The sequence below is a fragment of the Calonectris borealis genome, chromosome 6, assembly GCF_964195595.1.
Source record: "Calonectris borealis chromosome 6, bCalBor7.hap1.2, whole genome shotgun sequence".
In the NCBI taxonomy this organism is placed as follows: Eukaryota; Metazoa; Chordata; class Aves; order Procellariiformes; family Procellariidae; genus Calonectris; species Calonectris borealis.
In genome coordinates, this window is record NC_134317.1 from 15,782,355 (window position 1) to 15,804,115 (window position 21,761).

The 21,761-nt window shown below is 39.9% G+C and overlaps 1 protein-coding gene across 1 annotated transcript in view; it reads left to right on the top strand.

The window, feature by feature from the left end:
- The window catches only part of CNTNAP5 (contactin associated protein family member 5), a 229,123-nt gene that overhangs the window by 201,188 nt on the left and 6,174 nt on the right, over nt 1-21,761 (top strand). Inside the window, exons 19-21 of the mRNA XM_075152917.1 lie at nt 8,907-9,037; nt 10,666-10,750; nt 20,609-20,827. Of these exons, the coding sequence (XP_075009018.1) occupies nt 8,907-9,037; nt 10,666-10,750; nt 20,609-20,827 (435 nt within the window). The remainder of the gene's footprint in view (nt 1-8,906; nt 9,038-10,665; nt 10,751-20,608; nt 20,828-21,761) is intronic.

Sequence of the window (21,761 nt, forward strand, 5' to 3'; positions counted from 1 at the left end):
GAAAAGTCATCACAATGCTACCATTATATGGTTCTTGTACTAGGATTGTAACTAAGTAAATGTTTCATCCTTCCTCTAATTTTCTCCGTTAGATGACTTAAGAACACGAGTCAGTTCTTTGTATGCCAATGGTTGTGGCTTGTTATTAAACTCAAATATTTCCCTTGAGAGTTTGTTATAATCAGGAGAAGGTCACTGATTAGAGGATCCAACTTCTCCAGTCACAGAGGCCAGTATAACCTATGAAATAAGCAGTGTTTAGATGTACTTACTGGTCAGAGGAGCAGAACATTTCCCAGAGATTCGTGACCAGCCAGGCAGTGTCTATAGAGCTCAACACAAACAAGGATCATTAACCTTAGAAAACCATTAATCCACAAAGTTTTGTGCTGTCTTTATTATGAGTTAAGAATGAAAAGGAGGTTTGAGAAGAGAGGCATATGATTATTTTTCTCTAGTTTTAAAAGATTATTACTCGCTCTCCTGCTCCACAGACATCATGTAGTGCTCAAATTGATTGTTTCTTTTTTTCTGTTCAGACCATATTTTTTCAAGTTCTCATTGCTGAACATTATGGTTATTTGTTAGGTCAGCGTGAAACAAGACCTTGCTTGAACAGGTATCTGTACTGCGAAAACTGAGACAGGAATGGTTGAAAGATGTTAGGAAAAGAATGGAAACTATGAGCCAGGATCTCGGTGAGGGCAGGTTGGTATGAATTCCTCAGGGTTATCACAACAGAGGATCTCAGTCTTTTTTGCCTGTGAGCTGTTCGCACAAAGTTAGTGATGATGCATAATTTGCAAAGCCAGGCTGAACTTTTGGAATAAAATTCATAGGTTGGTACTTTTTATTTCATTCACTGGGTAAAGAATAAAAGCCCTTCCTGCCAGCCTGGCTGCTACACCAGTCTTAAATGAAAAGTACAGTGTGAGATGAAAGCCTGGCAAGATTCTTCTATATGCAAAGGTGAGTAAGCCATAGGACCTACTGAATGTCTGACCATGAGAAGACTAATGGCATCCAGTGTGTATTTAAAGACAGGAGGAGAGATCTGAGCATCAGATCCAATAGTATCATACAGATAGCTTTTGTTAATGAAGGGTCTTAAAGTGACTTTTAAAATTCCAAAGAATGTGTAGAAAAGGTATGGGTTAAAATTTACCAGAATAAATCTCACCATCAGAAAGCAGGTAATTTCAGGGAGATTTAACTGTATCTGATGCCCTCAGCGTTTTCCTTCAGTCACCTTCAGGGAAAAAAGATAATTAAATGTGACATCACTTTGTAAAAGAAACAACAACCAGTTCCTTCACCAAAAAGAAATATCTAGGAATGGAGAGATAATGATAATGGCCAATAGCATTTTTTTAAACTGCTGCTCGCCCAGAGGTTTCATGTCATTTTCCAAAGGATATTAACATTCATCTATTTCATCAACAAAAAAACTGTGACACAAAGAAGGAAGACAATTTGTCAGCAGTCATCAAACTGGTAGATCCCAAATTGTGGCAGTGCTCTGTCCATCGTCTCCAGGGTACATAAATACACCATTGTGTATGCTTACCCATGATCTAAACCAGAGAGACAGCGTTTAGTGTTATCCCACATCCATGGGTTAGCCCTGTTCTCATTTCAGGCTAGCCACATCGGCATGGACATGGGCTGTTTTGTTTAGATGAGTGTTCCCCTTAAAATCACTGGAATAAGCTCTGTGTTTAAGCCACTTAGTATGTGCATGATGAGCTTTATGACTGTGGTCCTCTGGGTCATCTTTTAGGCTTGCAATATATTCTAGCTTTGGAGCAAGAAGCATCTGCCAGTTCCTTTTTAATTGCTGGTCAGCCTATGTTAAGCCAACTGGTGGCTGGTGGGAATGAGATATCTACAAAGGTTAAACACATTTGTCAGTCACGTAAGGGAACTAGCTACATTTGTTGATGTTTAAGTGACATTCTCTATCTGGCTCCAGCTGCCTAGCAGGATTGCAAAGTGAACTGAGGTTGTGGACCTCCAGATAGGCTCCTTTAGGGGCTTTTGGGGGTGTGTTTTTTTTTGTAAGTTGAAGAAATGCAACACAAAAGTGGGGTTTTTTTTAATATAGGATGGCCTAAATACCATCTCAAGTCCTGAGTGTCTCAAGCATTGAGTGGGAGGCATTCAAATAAGCACCTATGTGTTTCACTACCATGAGAAATCACAAAAAATTGGGGGGTGGTTTTTTTTTTTAAAACCCTATGAAACAGTGCCATCTAAGCAAATGCAATAGCTGAGTAATCATATCAGCAAACATGTTCAACAGTTTCACCTCTTTGTTTTCTCCATGCAAAATAAATAGCAAGAGTCATCTCCTAAAAATGTGTAAGTACTTTCTTAGTTAAATGCCACTGGATGCTGAAGAGATGAGCCCTGTTCTTTTGAATCACCAGCGGCACTTCCACTGAAGAGTAAATTTACTGAGTAAATATCCCTGGGGAGAAGCTGCTAATTAAGGAGCAGGTTCTTAGCCAGCTGCTCCTAACTGAGAAAACAGTGGTTCATTTTTAAATATCTAAGCTATGAAGAGGGACACTGTCACGCTGAAGACATGCAAGTTGCCAGAGAGATATTTTGTGGTAGAGATGACTGAAAACTGTCAGGTGCTGTTCTGCAATCAGGAATGAACAAACATTTCCACCTTATGAGCTGCAAAAGACTTTCTGGGCTAAATACCTTAATTTTTTTTTTTTTCATAATAACAACATCAATAGCCTCACTAATATATATCACCCTTTGTTTAATTTGTGCCTTAATTATTTTCTCTTTTAGCTATAGCTCAGGTGAGTGCTGAGGGTGAGTGCTGAAGGTGGATGTGGTGGTGTAGTTAACATCCTACAGTCTAAAGAGAGTGACTGCCGGTTTGAGACAGCTGTAGGAGGCTCTGTTGGTCCTAACCCCCTTTGTTTCTGGGTGCCTCTGAGGCAATGGGACATGCAGGGGTAGTCCAAGGCCCTTTTCTTAATGCAGTGTTTCATTATTTTATACATACACATTTCTCCCAAATCAGAGTTGTCAGCTGCCCTGATTGAAATGATTTTTCCTGACGTTACGTGATTGTGATAAAGTTGTACGTGTGCCACTCTCATGTGCTCCCTGAACTAACCTCAGCTTCTCCGAGCAGTGCAAGATGTCTTGTCAGCTGCTCCAGCCAGTTTAAGTCATTAAAAAGTGCTATTGAAGTTGGTGGAGATGTTGGGTTCAATCTGGGCTCATTTAAAATCAGTTTCTGTAAATGAAGGTCCTGCAGAGAAGTCTCAGACTCCAAGGGCATGTCATTCCCTTTCTTGATGTTTGGTTCTTCAAGACTAAATGACACAAGACCTGTGGTCCTGGTGACATGTGTGACAAGAACCTTGCTTATGAACGATGGATTTATGGACCAAATTCCTGGTATCCGTTGTTTTGTTTTCTGCAGAGCTACTTTAACTTTTTTGCCAAATATCTAGCCCTGGGTGAGTTCTTTCAAGCCAAGAAGTCTTTTCCTGAGATAGAATGCTCTCTGTAACATTTTCCCATGCTCCCTTTTCCAGCTGATGATTTAAAAATTACTATTTGATTTTCAACACAAGCTTTGGCAGTCCAGAATAAATGTAAAGTTAGTAGGCATAGGCTACAAAGCCACCAGATGTTTCTGACACTCCACTCAGGCACTGCTGTAGACAAAGAAAGGCAAAAGAAAGACGACTCTCCTGTTGACATGTTCAATCAGAAAAGGTTTTGGACATAGACTATGTAACATCATGGCCAAGGTATTTCTTCACACTGTGCAGTTTGGGAATACTTTTTTCTTCTTCAGGCTGAACACTTTGAAGTCTCTAACCAGTTTAATGTCCTTATTAGCACTAGACTGAAGAGCTGCTACTACAACTTTCTTGTCCTCAGCAAAAAGATAGAAGCAGTTTAAAGGCACCATGCTATTCCTGTAGCTGCCTGGAGGTTGGTAACACTGACACTGATCATTAGTGTACTGCTAGCAAGTATTGACCCTGGCCTTCATCACCACTGAAAGAGTGTCCTAGGAGTGTTTTGTTTCAGAAAAGTCATCCCCACCTGGTCACCAGCATCGATGGTATAAATACTGCCCTTTGGTCTCTATTTCCCAGAACTTCCCTCTGCACAAGGGGATCCCCAGGAATGCTGTTAAAATGGCTCTGTAGCTGTTTGATGTCAGCAGAGGGATGCGATTCAGCCCTACGGTCATGGATTATACTACTGCACATTACAGATTGAAGACCACAGTGATGTGTAGCAAGCCAGCTTTGATACTGGTAGTGGTCTCATCACAGTAGTATGGCAGCCCACGTGGACTCATTTCCTCCAGAAGTGGCAAAAAGAGGCCACGCTGCACTCTATAACACTGTGGCTAAACTATGCCTGCTCACCTCTTGGGTGGTTCTGGAGCTAACACAGCATATCGCCATGCTGATCTGCAGTTTGCAGAATTTGAAGCTGAAAGGGATGGCTGTAATAATCAAGTGTGAATCTACTCTTACCTAAGACTGCTAGGGTAATATGCCCAGTAAAATTTTCTAGCCCAAGGCCAAAAACATGATACCTTTCTCTCTCCTTCCCTCCCTCTTTTATGGACTTAATAGAAATTGCCTCCAGCAATTCCATACACATTAGAGAAGGAAGAAAACACAACAGGCAGTGCATTGCTTGAGCATTATGGCACTCCAGGTGTGCATGCTCAGACACAGGGAGCTGAAAAGAGGATGACAAGCATGACTGCAACAAGACTGCCAGAAATTACACTGCTCATGATTAGTGTGAATCCCTATTGTGAGTCAAAAATGATGCAAAATAGAGAAAGAATAGAGAATAGGGAGAATAGAGCTGGTTTATGCACAGATTTTTATTTGCAGTTAGTGACACTGGGCTGATGTGATGGAGAAAGTCAGTGGACCAGATAATCAAAATTCAGAGGACAAAAAAAAATTCTTAATAATAATCCTAATTAATAATCCATTTATTTTGCTTGTCAAGTGGCAAAATGGCAATGTAATCTGCCAGACAAATTATTCTGTACTCTGAAAACAGAAGTAGTTTTGGTACTGAATGCAAGCCAAAATCAGCTCTCAACTACACTGGTGTAAATTCCAAAACACTTCTGGAGAGATAAGCCCATGTACTTCTGGTTTATCTTAATGCAAATTTGACCCCAGGCAAAATGCCGACTTGAATTCAATGGTTTTGAAGAGCAGCCATTCAAAAAAAGTTGCCATTGGAATTCAACGCAATTTGATAAAATAAGATGCTATTCACTCTTTAAATGATTTAAGGTAAAATTGTACCACTATAGAAAGTAAGATCTGTTCTTAAGGGATGTCAAGAACCTCCTCCATTGTCTCCCAACAAATGGAACAGATGGTTTCTGGTTTAAAATCAGTGCTTCTCTGATGAAGTCAATGGGTAAATCCCTGTCTGCAGCAGCTGAGAGCCTAGATAGATTGCATATCTTGCTGTCTGTCTGTCGTGGTTTAACCTGGCAGGCAGCCAAATACCACGCAGCCGCTCATTCACTCCCCCCACCCCCAGTGGGACGGGGAGAGAATCGGAAGGGTAAGAGTGAGAAAAACTCGTGGGTTGAGATAAAGACAGTTTAATAGAACAGAAAAAAAGGGAAAATAATGATGATAAAATATACAAAATGAGTGACGCACAATGCAATTGCTCACCACCCGCGCTGACCAATAACCAAGTAGCGATCGGTACTTCCTGGATCAAGCCTACCCTTCATATACTGAGCATGACGTCACATGGTATGGAATACCCCATTAGCCAGCTGGGCTGGCTGTCCTGATTATGTTCCCTCCCATCTTGTGTACCTAGCTCAGTCAGTAGGCATAGGAGCTGTCCTTGGACTAGGAGGGCACTTAGCAACAACTGAAAACATCAGTGTGTTATCAACATTCTCCTCATACTAAATCCAAAACACAGCACTAGGAAGAAATTTAACCCTATCCCAGCCGAAACCAGGACACTGTCTTTGAACACAAATGTGCTGGTTGCTATGTTGATCACCTGGATATAGTAGTACCATTTATGTTTTATATACTGGTGTGTTCATAGCAGTCGAAAAGAACAGAGAAGTTTTTTCACATTTACAAACTAAGCAACTAGTACAAGGTCACAGACCGAATCTATGCCCTGTTCCATTTTTCGCATTATACCCCTTTCAAAGGTTCCAGGTAAGAGGTGGCCTATAAAATTCTTCTGTTGGGACATGATTTTTAGTTTGGACCAATCTGTTCCACTATCACATCTTAGTTTCAGCTTATTCTGTGTGGTCATCTCAGCTGTGGTGTACAGGGACAGGCAACCTTTCCATTTTTTATTGACTCTCCCACTGCCCTAATGAGCAAGTCTGAAGAAGGTCCCTGAAGTTCCTTGCACTTCGGCTTCTTTTCTCATGTCCTTCTAGAGTAAAATGATTTTAGGATGTTTACACTGTTATTCCCTGTTGATGCATATTTCATTCAGTATGGGATTGTGATTTAAGTTTGGACCTTTAAGTGTGACATTAATGGTGATAGTAGCTCCTTGTCACGGCTATGCAATGAGGGGATGGGAGTATGACTTGGAGCAGCTGAATCAGGACCTATAATATCATACTGAATAATTTAGCAGTTGTTACTGATCTTTATCTCTTCACAAATTCCCCTCTAACATCCATGACTATGTGTGAGAAAGTAAATGCCTTTTATCTTCTTTTTTTTTATTTTCACTTTAAAAGCTCACCTGATCCAGCAGCCCTCTCAATCAGCTAAAAAGCCTTCATCCTAGTAGTTCATTCTCATTTTCCCTCTCATTTTTGGAAGCTTTGTTTCTATCCTCCAAAACTCAGAACATGTCAGTGCCCATCTGGGATATACTGAATGTTACAAAAAATGCAGCTCTTAGGAACCTGAGCAGCCAAACATCCTGGTGAGGGAAAAGGAGGAGGGATGATCTTAACTGGGCTCTGGGTCCAATCTGAAAGGACTACCGACTTCACTGTGAGTTGTGTAGAGGTGGCAATATTCCACCTTTACAGGAAATTTATAGATTGTTTTAAGCTCTTTATAAACTGGTTTTACAGCAGCTTGCACCAGGCATATGCAGCAGTTCATGCAGGTGTACCGCAGACTTCTCTGACATGGTGCTGCATCGCGATGTGCACCTAAGCGCTGCCTCTGCAAACACTGGAACCGATCCTAGAGCTAAAACAGTGTGAACACATCCTTCAGTGACAAACAGTCACACAAACAGTCGGTCCCTATCATTCAGCATAGGTAACATTGGCCTGTAGCCTTTTGCAAAATCTAGTGATACTTGGAATAGCTTGAACTTTTGCTAACAGAAGCGCTGAAATGGAAGGAGACAGGAGGGTTTTTTATGATGATTTTCAGAACAGGGAATAAATGAAGGCCCCTTTGCTCAGGGTTGTGGTGCTGTCAGCATTCATTTTCTCCTAGGAGACAGTAACAAAGTAGCCCCAGAAAAGCTTTTTAACTCTGGTACCACTGTTGTTCCATCTATTTTGGTTGCTGATGCATAAAAAAAGCTCCAAAAGTTCAGAGAATTTTTTTCTCCCTGCTACTTAATTCCCAGAAAAGTAATCTTGAAAGAATTTTATCAGAACAGGTTCTTTTCCTTTCAAATTATATATATGTGTGTATATATTGTCGTGGTTTAACCCCAGCCGGCAACTAAGCCCCATGCAGCCGCTCGCTCACTCCCCCCACAATGGGATGGGGGAGAGAATCGGAAGGGTAAAAGTGAGATAACTCGTGGGTTGAGATAAAGCCAGTTTAATAGGTAAAGCAAAAGCCGCACATGCAAGCAAAGCAAAACAAGGAATTCATTCACTCCTTCCCATCGGCAGGCAGGTGTTCAGCATCTCCAGGAAAGCAGGGCTCCAGTACATGTAACAGTTACTTAGGAAGACAAACGCCATCACTCCGAACGCCCCCCCCCCTCCTTCTTCTTTCCCCAGCTTTATATACTGAGCATGATGTCATATGGTATGGAATATCCCTTTGGTCAGCTGGGGTCAGCTGTCCCAGCTGTGTCCCTTCCCAACTCCTTGTGCAACCCTAGCCTGCTCGCTGGTGGGGTGGGGTGAGGAACAGAAAAGGCCTTGACTCTGTGTAAGCACATATTGGATTTCTTGTTTTCTTGTGCATTTTGATTTGTTATGGTAGTGTTATTTATCAGAAGTCACAGTGCTTTTTTTGATACAAAGACTGAAAGACATGTTTGGTATTCATTTTTATATGAATTATATTTATTTCTTCAAATACTTTAGAACACCAAAGTAAAAATATCTTTTCTGTATAATCATTTACAATATATCTCTTCTTGTATTGCATATAAATTATAATGAACGTGAGCCTTTAAATGCTTAAAATTAAGTTATAATTCTCACAGTCGTCGCTGTCTTCTGCATTATCTGTTACATCTTGATGAAAAGGAATAGTAAAATCCACCAACATTAGTTTAATAGAACAGTGCAAGACCTGCATGCCCTCTGGTGGAGACGATCCTTAACAGACTAATGTAGATCAGCTTTTGTGGCAGTGCTAAATGTCTGACCTGCAGACGGACACACTCTCCTTTGATGTACTTAGTTACTCAATTAAGTTATGTTTCTCCATAGCCGTTTGTTAACTAGTAGGAAGGAAATCTATTCCAGTGCATTTTTTTTTTCACACTTTTCATTACATTTTGAACTCTTTCATTTCTCTTCAACCTCTTTCTTGACTTTTTAACCTTGTGACTCCACTGTAATAAAAAGAAAATGAGTTATATGTTGTGTAAAGGTATTGAACAGTGTCTCATTATTGACACAGGTTTTATACATAAGATTTTGCTCTGCTTTTAAGGAAGTTTACAGGTCCGATACAAGTTGAGTAAGGATGGGCTCCTCATTTTCACCATTGACTCTGGAAATTTTGCCAACCGAGAGCTGCACCATGTGAAGATTAACAGAGAAGGCAGAGAGCTTGTTATTCAGGTATGCCATGGCTTATGTTGAGTGTTAAATAATACTTTATGTCACAAACAGACCCACTGAATTCAGTGCCTGATCGCCAGCAGGAGGCAAAGGTTTCACATTGATCTGGTGCAACCAAAACAGAACAGCCCTGTAGGCTAGACCAAAGCTCCATCAGACCCTGCTTCAAAGAGTGCCCAACTGTGGTGTTTTCCATTGAGTGATCCTTGCCTTGTCTCTGACAGTCTGTGAATTAGGAAACACCTTTGGCCAGAAGTTCATCTGGACAATTGGAGTGGTTCTGGGTCTTAGAGATGTCTGTGTGACCTGTAGTCCCAGAGGAAGCACACAGTATGGATCATTAAAAAGCTGCCAAAGGGAGAAAAACAGCTGAGGAATGAGCACCTGGGAATGTAATTTCATTTAGGGATGAATGGGAGAATGTGACCCCAGCTGCCTTGTCCTCTCACAGAAAAGGAAAAGCTGACGGGACACAGAGTACAGCCACATGTGCGTGACAATACCCTGTCCCTTTGCTAGAAGCAAGCCATGCTGAATGTGACAACCTGATGACAGACGAGAACCCTCCTCTGCCTTGTTGCCCTGCAATGCCCATTTTTCCAAGGCAGGGAGAAAAGGACCATCTTACTGCTCCTTCTCCCAAGGAACTGGTCTCTTCTCCCAAGTAACTAGCGATAGGACAAGAGGAAATGGCCTCAAGTTGCGCCAAGGGAGGTTTAGATTGAACATTAGGAAAAATTTCTTTACTGAAAGAGTGGTCAGGCCTTGGAACAGGCTGCCCAGGGAAGTGGTGGAGTCACCATCCCTGGAGGTATTTAAAAGACGTGTAGATGAGGCCCTTAGGGACATGGTGTAGTGGGCATGGTGGTGTTGGGTTGACGGTTGGACACGATGATCTTAGAGGTCTTTTCCAACCTGTATGATTCTATGATTCTATGATTCTATGATTCTGCTTTCCTTTGAGGCTGATTATAGCAGTTCATATTACAAATCAAAATGGCTAGGTCTGGGCGGCAGCCGTTTAACAGGGAAGGGTGGCAGAGTCTACAGAGAAGCCGTGTGTTAAGGAATAGAATGAGAAGGAGACAGAAACACAGGGAGTGCCACAGTTTTTCTTTCCTCTACAGTTTCCATGTCTGGGTGGTAAAATGATAATACAGTTAGCACACAACTAGAGTGGGTAGGTCTGATTATCTAGGAAGGAGGCTTATGCTAAAAGCCAGGGTTTTCCTCAAATACCAGTCTTCTATTTTCTGCTGCACTGTGGTTTTCTTCTAGGCAGAACTAATTTTTCACAATATATTTCTAAAGAGGCCTCCTTTGAGTGTATTCTGAAGTGACTAGACATGGATTTTGGGAAGCAGGGGGATTTCAGTGTCAAACATTTTAAGCTTTTCTGCAGGGGAAGTTTCTTCAAAGACCTTTATATGACTATTCTGGTGTACCTTTCAGCTTCTCATGCTAAAATCAAAGCACGTTCACTTTGCTATCTTTAGAAACTGAATCATGCTTGGGGGGCAGAATTAACTGATTTGCAGCTGAGAGCGTTCCCAGAAGTTTGCAGTAGAGAAAGATCTAGGGGTGTTTACATGCTGTTGTAATGAACTAATTTTATTGACCTCTTCCAGGTTGATCAAGTTCTCAAACTCAAACACAACTTTTCTGAGATTGATTTTAAGGCCATCAAATCACTCACTTTGGGCAAAGTCACAGGTAGGTTCTACTAAAAATATTCCTGATCCATCAGTTGTTATAGTGCTGGAGTTAACCTGTGCTGTGTGTTGAGTTTTTAATAGGATTGGGGTTTTGTTTGGCTGGTTTAGCTGTAAGAGTTGGCCTGAACATTCCAGTACTCCTATTTGTATATCTCGTCAATGCAAAAATTTGGCAGCTTTACTTGTTTGCACTGATAGCAATATTAACTTCTCCCATTGCTTCCTCCAGTAAAGTGATTTATACTGCCTGTGTGGGCTGCACAGGGTGGCATCTTAGCCTAATGATATAATTTTGCTGACTACAGCTTGCTCCTCTCAAGCCATCTCTGTTTACTAACATTAGGAACAGCAGCACTGTGAGCCTTCATCCTCTCTACCCTTTTTTCACTCCCAGTCCTTTTCCATTTGAATTCTGCAAGGAATATTTATATTACATATAGCACTGAGACCACAATTCTGCACGGTCTGTGCATGGACCTTCTTGATCTTTACCCCTCCACACTACAAAGCCATTACAAAAACAGGAAAACTCTGCCTGAAATTTGGAAAGCAGAACTCCTCTATTTTGTTGTCAAGTATGTTATATTACTTTATATAAGAGTCTTATTCACTCCCAGTAAGATTCTAAATGCTTCCTTGGTTATAGACGTGTTAGTCCTTTGTTAGACTTGGACCTCCATATCAAGCCTGACATCTGTTTCACTATTACAATTTTGTATGTTTTATTAATAACACCCAAGGCCTGCGGGACTGGTAGCTAGACAGAAACTATAGACATCCTCTAGTGTCTACTTGTGCAATATAATTGTATGTAATGACATTAGTGCATTCTGCATCATGTTTTACTAAGTGGATTAAGGACAGGAACTGATTTTTCCCTTAATTATATTTAATGTTTGCTCAGAATGCAGCAATCTTCCAAGCCTTTGTGGACAGGTTTGGGGCCCTGACACTTTTCAGCCCAAGTCAGAGCTAAGCTAAAAATCTCATTTTGTCAACAGTCAGCTGTAGTGCTGAAAATCTGAAAGAACATTGCTTGTCATGACCTCTACCTAATGCTCCAGCTATAGATACCAAATCAATAAACTAAGGCTTTTCTAACCAGCAAGATGTAACACACCACAAAGACCTTCAAACATGTAGCCAGCACGCTGACAAGCTGCAGCTCAGCATCATGGAGAGAAACTAGATTTAGTCACAAAAATATGATTAACTTTACAAGTACAAGGTTGTTGCAAAGCCAAAAAACCCAGATGTATCTCCAGAGGTCTGGCATTCAGTTCCACTGAATACCACAGACTTGTCTCCAGACAGCTTCTAATGGATACATCCTTCTGTTATTTCTCTCTTTCCCCAAAGTTTGTTGGGATTTTGGTTTAGTAATAGTAATAATAATATCAATAATTCATATTCTGTAATGACACTAAAGCCATAAACTTGGCCACCCAGATGGTGGGAAATCTTATTGCTGTACCAGGAGCCACACAATGCATCCTAGCAAGTCACTTTAATTCCAGCCTAATCCTTATTTTGGTTTCTTCATAAGTTAAGTGAATTTCTACAAACCTTTTCTTCTATGTCAGGATTTCATTTTCCAGGTTTTATCCCACAGCTGTAGCTGTGCTGAGTAGAGTCCTTGTGCCCTCACAGAATCACAAATCCCTCTGAGTCTTCTCCTCTCCAGGATGAACAGTCCCAGCTCTATCAAGCCTCTCCTTACATGAAAGATACTCCAGTGCCTTAATCATCTTTGCAGCCCTTCACTGGACTCACTCCAGAAAGTCCATGTCTTTCTTCTACTGGGGAGCCCAGAACTGGACCCAGCATTCCAGTAGTGTTACACTCATGCAGAGCGTGGGGAAAGGATCACCTTCTGTCTGCTGGCAATGCTCTTCCTAAGGAAACCCTGGATGCCAGGATGCTGTTGGCTGCCTTTGCTGCAAGGGCACATTTCTGGTTCATGGTCAGCTTGCTGTCCACAAGGATCCCCATGTCTTTCTCTGAAAAGCTGCTTTCCAGTTGGTCAGCCCCAGCCAGTGTTGGTGGATGGGGTTACTCCTAACCCAAGTGCAGATCTTTGCGTTTCCTTTGTTGAACTTCATGAGGATCCTGTTTTCCCATTTCCACAGCTTGTCAATGTCCCTCTGAATGGTGGCACAACCATCTTGTCTACCAACTGCTCTTCCCAGGTTTGTATCATCTCCAAACTTACTCAGGTTGCACACTGTCCCATGCTGGCAAAAAAAAAAAAAAAAAAAAAAACAAACCAAAAATCCCCACTGCTACAAAGTCAAGAGTATTGCCTTGTTGTATCAAGAGGAGAGCTGGACCTTGACATTTTAGGAATGTAGAACCTACATAAATATGTCCATTCATCATTTATGCTATTGTATAGGTAAAATGTCAACTATAACTTAACTATAACTTTTAATGATGGCTCACCAGAAGGTGAATATTTGTGACCTAAATCAATATCTTCCAAATTCTTCCTCGTCATTGTTCATCCCCTCAGCAAAGCATAAACTTCTAGAGCCATGTGATGCTTCGAAGTAGACCTAGACTTCCTGTAGGGTTTGTTTTGGATGCCACTGAGATTTAGATACCTAAAGGCATTCATTAGGAACATTTAAGTGTCTGCTGAAATAGAACCATATAAAAAAACTCTGTTCTATGTGTCCTATATATCTGTGCTATACTCTTCTGGAAATTTGTCTCTCTTCCTCTTTCCTGTCACACCACTGCTCATTTGCCTGCTCTAACAGCCTGATCCTGGCTGCTTAACCAGATGATTATACCACCTTCTTTCTCGACTCCACTATTCATTTCCCACTGGCTGAGAAATCTCAAAGAGAGCTTCCAGCAGGACATCATAAAAGCTTGAAACCTCTTCCTCACCAGATTTTCTTATGATAACCATTTTAGCACAGCTGGAACTTTTGAAAAGTGCACTTTTATACAATGACCACTTTTTAAATAATGGTGCTTGCCCTGCTCCTACCCCACCCCCAGCCCCATTACACTTCCTTTAGTCAAAAGTTACTTAAACTCTGATATTTTTTTCCGCTTTTCAAGTCTGCTATATTTTCCAATGGCTGCCCTACACCCAGCTCTGAATTCCAGGAAAAAACCCTCCGTTTAAGGCAGAGGAGGCTCACCTGGAATTCAAAACATAGGGACACTCACTCTGCCACAGACTGCTTGAATGACCTTGGGCAAGCCATTTATGTGCAGATATAAGGGTAAGCAGGCATTTTATTCCCTCTGGAACCAGTCTGAGCTATACTATCTCTGTTCTCTACCAGTAAAGCATGGATAATAGAACATCCCTACATCAGAGGGGTGCTAGGAGGATAAAAGCATTAAAGGCTGTGAGCTGTTCAGATCCACAGTAATGGGGCCATATAGCTGCCTTAAAAAGATCAATCTAAATATAAGTGTGGCTTTGAAGACAAGGGAGTAAAAAGAAGCAGCATTCAAGTAGCCAACAGACATTTGTTGAATTCATCCTCACAAGTATACAACAGCAATAGAAAAATATTATTATCCTGCAGTTTGTTGTCATTTTTACTTCACAAATATAGAGACAAGACACAAAAAGACCTATCCAAAGCTCATCAGTATCAATGGGAGTTTTTCCATGGACTTTAGTAAGTACTGGATTCAGGCCCCAAGTGGGTCATACAGTTTATGGCAAAGCCTCAGTGAAATCTTAACCAGAGTCCCAGTTCATTTACTTTAAGTACTCCTTGCAGAGATCATACTGCTGTATTTAACCACATGAGCTCCATCGGCAGTCTGACCTAACTGTGAAGCTGGCTCCGCTTTGAACAAGGGATTGAACTGCATGACCTTCAGAGGTGTCTTTCAACTTAAATTATTCCTTAATTCTCTGATCTCAGAGGCATATTCGCATATGTTTAGGTCTTGTCTAGAAAAAGGTGCTACCCCAATGGAAAATATCATTTATTTGTTTTGGGGCTGACCTTAATGAATCTTTGAAAACTTCTTACTGTGCCCCAACATGTCTAAATCTTTCACCATTATAGTCCCTGGAAAAATAATCACTGATGCAGAGAAGTGAATCTCATTGTCTGCATATTTGCTTCTGAGCAATTTAATATACTAGCTCTGTAGTGATACCAGAGTAAAAAGGTAGCATTGAAAGGGATTCAAAAGTATTCTGAAGAAAAAGGTCGCAAAGATTTCTTTAGCACCTATTAATGTTGACCTAATTTACTTGTGTCTTCAAAGTGATGAATTAGCAGACCTTCCCACACTGGCAATGTAAAGAACTGTGTAGTCTAGTACATGATCATGATATCTTTTATCTCTAAAAGCCTGAGTTACAACACTCTCAAGTTGTAGGATTCTTTCCACTGAATCATTCAGCTTTGATATAAAGTATACATAGAAGAAAGTTTATCTAGAAAGTAATTTTATTAAAATCATTATGTAGGTGCAGTACAATTTTATGATTTCTACAATAGCTTTTCTTATTAAAAGTTCACAAGAAGAAAATGGAATCTATACACTGAAGTGATCACAGAGCAATTCATCCAAGAGCGATATCATATTGGGCGTGATGATAACGGGAAAATTAAATCAGAAGGGGTAAGTTGGCATTAACTCTGAGATACAAAACTTCCCTAAAGAAGCATCTCCTTTTACAGAGTTTCTATGGAAAAGACTTAAGTCCATATTTTGGTGGAAAGTCATTCCCTTTTTCAAGCTCACAAGATCACAATTTGTTTGAGAAATTTAAAGTCACAGTCTCAGAATATTGTGTTCTAGCATTCTAATTTTGTGTTCTAGCATTCTAAACAATACAGCAATGGCTGTAAGAGATATTGGCTGGACTCTTCTAGTCACTGCAAAGCTCTTTTCTTTACTTCAGAATCTTCTTGCCCTAAATACCTATTTCTTAGAAGGATCATACCCTGGAAAAAATTTCTTGGGTGCGTAATAGGGCACTTTTAAAAATAATTGTTATTCCTCCTGGTAGCCTTGCAAAGCATTAAGGAAAATGGAAATGACTACTTAGGATAAAAGAGGAGAGGTATTTGGGACCAAGACGGCAGCAGTTAAAATAAGGAAAGTTTGGCTACCCCAGGAACTTCAAGCAATCCAAGCTCTAAGCCAATAATGCCATCACGTCTCTATCAAAAAGAGACCAAATCTATTCAGACTTTTTCCCCAGCAATATAATTTACCATATGATGATAACATCATCCTTAAATCCCCGTTTTCTTGATGATAATACTGCATAAATAAGTGTCCAAGGTCATCTACTTCTATCCAGAAATTTTATTTTTAGTCTGAATTCTTGCTACTTGAGTTGATATTAGCCATCTGCTACTGAGAAAAGCATGTATTCTTTTGCACATCATCTCTCCATCTTCTTGCATATTTTATTCTTTTTTAGATTATATTTTGAGCTCATGCAAAATCACATGGAGCTAGCTATGTTGTGACAGATTAGGATTTAAATGTCAAAAACTGTGACGTGTAACAAATTTCACATTGCAGCTCCAAGCAGTGCTTCATTTTTTATGACAAACTTCTTTAAGAAAACATACTAAATGCATGTCTGAAATTATTTCCGCTAAGCCTAATGAAACAAAAATTCTCAAATGTTTCACTTGGCACTAAACGTTCGATTGCTGGCAAGCAAAGCCTGGCTCCTTCTGCTCATTCCTGAGAAAACTTGTGGGAAAAGTACCTTTACTTTGCTCTTGCTGTCCTTTGCATTTTCAGAAGTGTCTTGGAGGTGCATTGAATGCCTGGAGCCTGTCTCCTGTTCAAACTCATCCTTTTCTTAAGCAAGAGCCAAACAGTTTGAGCTCAATGGTTCTAACCAGGAAAAATTTCTGTGTTGTTCAGTCAACTGCTTCTGTGGCAGGCTCACACCAGGCTATGCTTTCTGTCCTTTCTAAATTAATGATTAGTATCAGCAATGTTTACTGAGGTTGTTGAAGGACATAGCAGCATATTTTTTGACCTAACTACACAGTACCTGCTAGTCAACTCTTCTAAGATAGGTGTAGTGTGGAGACTACAAGAGTCCTTTACTTCAAGGTCATGGGCTCAAATCTAGCGACAGCATCCAAGAAGTAATCTTGCTAGCGCTGTTCAGCACCTTGGCAAAATGAGGTCATGGATACACTTTTTAACTCCCACAAAAATCATCTTCCTATTTCTCAGACTCAAAAAAAGGCCAACCAGTGCTTCAACATACGGAGTAAATTACCCTTTGCGCTTCTACCAGTGATTCACTTAGATTAATTAATTAATTAGAGCATAGACATTTAAAACAGGCTGTGTCTGCTCTCACTGACATTAAAAATAAATTTTGATTAAGGAAATCCATGATGGAACTTCCTGGATGTAAGTGAGCAGACAAGTAAACTTTGGGCTCAGATTTAAGTTTCTGCGTGACATGAAATGAATTTATAAAGAAAGAACAAAAAGATATTGGATATGTTTATGGTTCTATTGTCCACAGTGATATCTTTAGAAAGAAGGTCTTTTGAGCTACTCTTCGTGTATGCAAATAACACTTTTGATTTCTCTTTTATTCCAGTTACGTGTCATATTATTTACTGTTTACTATATCAATTTACTGATACATTGCTGAGCAGCCTAATGCTTGGTCCTAAAGAATTCCAACAGAATTCTATTTATGATGAAAATTAATTCCCCATTATGAGATATTAAGACTTAAAATTGCTGTATTTATTTAAGATCTTGAAACAAGTATGTTGCATATGGCAGAGATGGACAAGAAACAGAAATGGAACAGGATGTCTGTTTTGGTGAATAGGAATGAATCAGCAGATAAATTATGTTGATACAATCAATAAAGTTTAAAAAATACGGCTACATGTTAGGCTTAATCCTCATTATCATGGAAAGTCATTGCAAATACATGGAAAAGTATTTGTCGGAAAGCAAAACCAACACAAAACTTACTGAGCTGTGACATTACAGACAGCTTCCAGGGAGCAGCTAGAGGACCCAGCAAGAAGCCAGACTAACTTATACACAACTCAGCAGACAAAGCTTAAAAATTACTTCCTAAAAATACGGGTAAACTTAAGTTGTGAGGAATGAACAGTTAAATTACTCAAAAGTTGAAAAAGATTGCCTTCTCACCCCCCATATAGAGATCATTCAAAGTAACTCGGTCTCCAGTACCGAGAACAGAAGTCAGAAGATCAAACCAAGCCATCAGCAGCAATTCAAGTGTGATTTTCCAGGCCAGTCAAATGCATGGGAAGATTCACAGCGTAACCAGGTCAGAGGAAGGCCACTGACGTTTCGTATGACCTTGCTTCAACACAGACCTTGGAACTTCACTGAGTTGCTTCTCTTGCTGAGCACTGTGTCATGTAGTGAAAATACCTTTTGGAAAAACATTTTATCATGATTTAAAGACTTCAAGTGACAGAGTGGCCTTTAATAAGCCTTTCACAGGGGTAACCATGTCATAATCACAGATTTACATTATACACTCAAGAATTCAGAGGGAACACAAGTTGTTCACATCCAAGTTGTGCAAGTTTCTTGTTGAGAACAGTGAAAGCCCCACTTTCCGAAAGACACAAGGCATGCACCTAAAGCCAAATAATAAAGCAAACTGTATCTGTGCACGTGGGATTTTTACCAGAGGACTCTGGGGTTAGTTTAGGTTTGTTCTCTGATTTCTTTTTTTCAAATTTCAAAGCCTTTCAACAACAAATCTCCTAGTTCTCTTTCACGCAAAGCTTACTTTGACAGACTCCTGGAATTGGCTCTTAATTTGATTTTTTTTAAAAAGCCTTCAAAAGTACTGTATCTTAGACTTTTCAAACTACTGTACCATGCAAAAAGAATTAATTATTTCTTAGGCTTTACCTTTTGCCTATTGGGGCAGAACAAAGCAATTTAGATTGCCTGATGTCTAAAAGATACCAACAAATCCACCTTTTGTGTCAGAGCTAAGAAAACAGGAAAGGCTGAGAGTAGGAATGTTTACAAAGGGTTTTATAAATTCAACAAAGACGGCAAATACTGTAAATCAGTCTTATAGTGTTATATAAACCTTCCTGCAGAAACTTGGAAACAATTCTTTGTCTGTTTTATCACACCTCTGCCAAAATCTCATTAAAAACCTGAATGCAGCCAATTCCTACACATTTTGAGAAGAGCAAATGTGAACCTCTGTAAACTAAAGTTTTTCCAGTGGCAAAGCCTCACTGTTTCCCTTCCTATCTCTCTTTCCTGCAGTTACGCACAGCCCAGAGGCTGTCCCCATGATAGCTCTGCAGATTAAGCATCTCTCCTGTAAGACCCCTTGGAGAACAAGCTCACACCGTACCTTGCTTTGCTGAGAAGCAGCCAAACTCTTTCACATTGTACTTCCACGAAGACATTCAAACATAATCAGAAATCTTTCTCTGCTAATTCCCTCTGACTGCATGACATAACAGTCACAGATCTTGAGCACTAAAATAATGTGTGATTTGGGCTAGTTTTGAGATTTCTTTGTATTTTCTTACATGCAAAAGAAGTTTATGTAATTCAGGTAGCAATGTCAGTTATAAGAGAAGGTCTACTTTTTTCCTAAATCCTTGCAAAATCATTGTATTTTAATGATAGTGGAAAAATTGGACCTTATTTTAATGTTTACCATCTTACTCTTTCAAGCTTTGAAAATAAACTTGAAAAGCTGAGAATCATTATTTTACAATGTCATTAGAATTATTTCCAAAACTTTCAATGCTAGAAGTTTTTTTTTAAACTTTGAATAAGTTTTAATACTCTATATGCGTACATTTGTGGGGTTTTTTTTGTTTGTTTGATTGACCTAAATATAAGGCGCATCATGTTACAGACCTCTGAGCAGTACGAATTTCAATTTCTGGAAAGTAAATAAATGAGAGCTTGGAGGAAAGAGAAGATGGCATCACTGTCCTTCACTGACTTTCCTAAATAATCTTTGGTATTAAAACATTTGGAACTAAATAAAAAAACCCTTACCTTTGAATTGGCTTTCTCTTTGTGAAATTTAGATGAACCCGCACAGGCCAACAGATAAATTAATTGTGCTATCTCATCTTCAGGCTGGAAAAGAGCATAGAGATATTGGGTTTGGTTTTGATTTAGATAAAAAAAAGGTATAGTTTTGTATTTTTATTTTATTATTGGAATGGGGCTAGCAGAGGGAGAGCCTGCTCATAAGTAGGAGGATTCCTAGGAATTCTGATTATAAAAATGTAGTAACATGATTAGGTGCATCAGAAAAGTAAGTTGAAAAATAAACCCTTGAAGAAGGGTGGAAGCCTATATAGCAAGCCATTCAATATTAGGTCACATGAAGCATTGTATAATAGACAATAGAGAGCAGGTTCCTTCATTAAGAGTGGAGGAGGTAGAATGCCTTGAAGATATGGTCCGAATCTGTGAAACTGCTGTTGCTAACAGATGCAAAAAAAGTTAAAGAACATCATCCCCAGGATCCTGTGATATTCAGTGTTATTATTATTATTATTATTATTGTTACTGCCATGGTTAGCACCTACGATGTGTTAGATATTGTCCAGACAGTAGAGAAAATGGATGAGGAAAGAAGCACAACGTAGGCTTTTATGTCCAAGACAACTTGATTCAATGTAAGTAGCGTTGTAGAGGAAGGACTAGGGATAAGAACCTCATGGGTCAGGCCAGGGAGAACTTGTAGGCTGCTGAAAGAGAACCTGAATGGTTGAGATTGGATGAAGAGAAGTAAAAGGGGTGGATAAAGGCAAAAAAGGATTCATTTTTTTTAATGCCTTCCTAAACCAGATAATTCCCAGAGTGTTTTTCTGTTGTACTGCAGATAGTTTGTCCCTGGACCCTGAAGTCTCAAAGGCAAATGCCTATGGTTTCACCGGCTGCCTGTCCTCTGTTCAGTATAACCACATTGCTCCCCTGAAAGCTGCCTTACGCCATCCCAGCATTGCTCCCGTGACTGTCAAGGGCTCCTTGACTGAATCCACCTGTGCGTCCATAATGGAAGTTGATGTGAACACAGTAACCACGATATATTCCTCATCAGGTATGTCCTGCCAAGAGGGGAATGGGGAATTTAAAGGATACTGTAGAGTGAGGTTTCCTTCCTTTTTTCTGTAATGCGATTGTGATAGTGTAAATATTGGAACTGGGAAATTGCCTTTTCTCTCAGAATTAGGAGTGTTGAGTATGGGCATTAGGATTAGTCAAGGCCCCTTTAAAAGTCATCGTACTAAAACAAAATTTAGTTTTAGGATTGCCTAAAGCATAGCTAGAACAAACAAAAAAGTCCCAAAGCCATAGTGGAAACAGCTTTGGAAGTATGGTTATGCACCTGATTTGCCATTCCTGTCCACTCTAGATAGCTCCAGTACTGCAGATCTCAAAGGAGAATGTAAATGTTACACAGATTCCATATCCCAGTAGTGACGAAGCAATAGGAGTCATACAACAAACAAGTCAAATTTGTTCCCACCCTAGCAGAAACAAACAAAAACTCCTTGTACAAACCCCTTGACACATGTGCGTGACTTCCATTGAATGCTTGTACTTTATTCTCTCAGGCTAAAGAGAAGGAGAACTACTTGAGCAGTACCAGTAAGATGATCCCAACAGTTCGTTTATCTTTTGCAATCCTGAAACTGTCCTCTGGGAACCTTAAGTATTTTGCATATGTGAATTTGTATGCAGAGAAGGAAACTCAGAGCAGCTGGAAGTGTTGTCACCAGGAACAGGGGCAATCAAGTTGCTGCTTTAGTCACCAGCGGATGTGGAAGGATTCTTAATGACCAGAAAGGGGTACAAATTAAGGGCTATTTTTTGCCCCTTGACCTATGAAACGATTTTCTCTTTTCCGATAACTGATAAAACTCTGTTTTAGATCATAATATGATTCCTTTGACATTTGTACGTGCATCAAATCCCCATTTCCTGCAGCTTCTGCCTAAGATATTCAGCAGAAAACAAATGATGCTATTAGC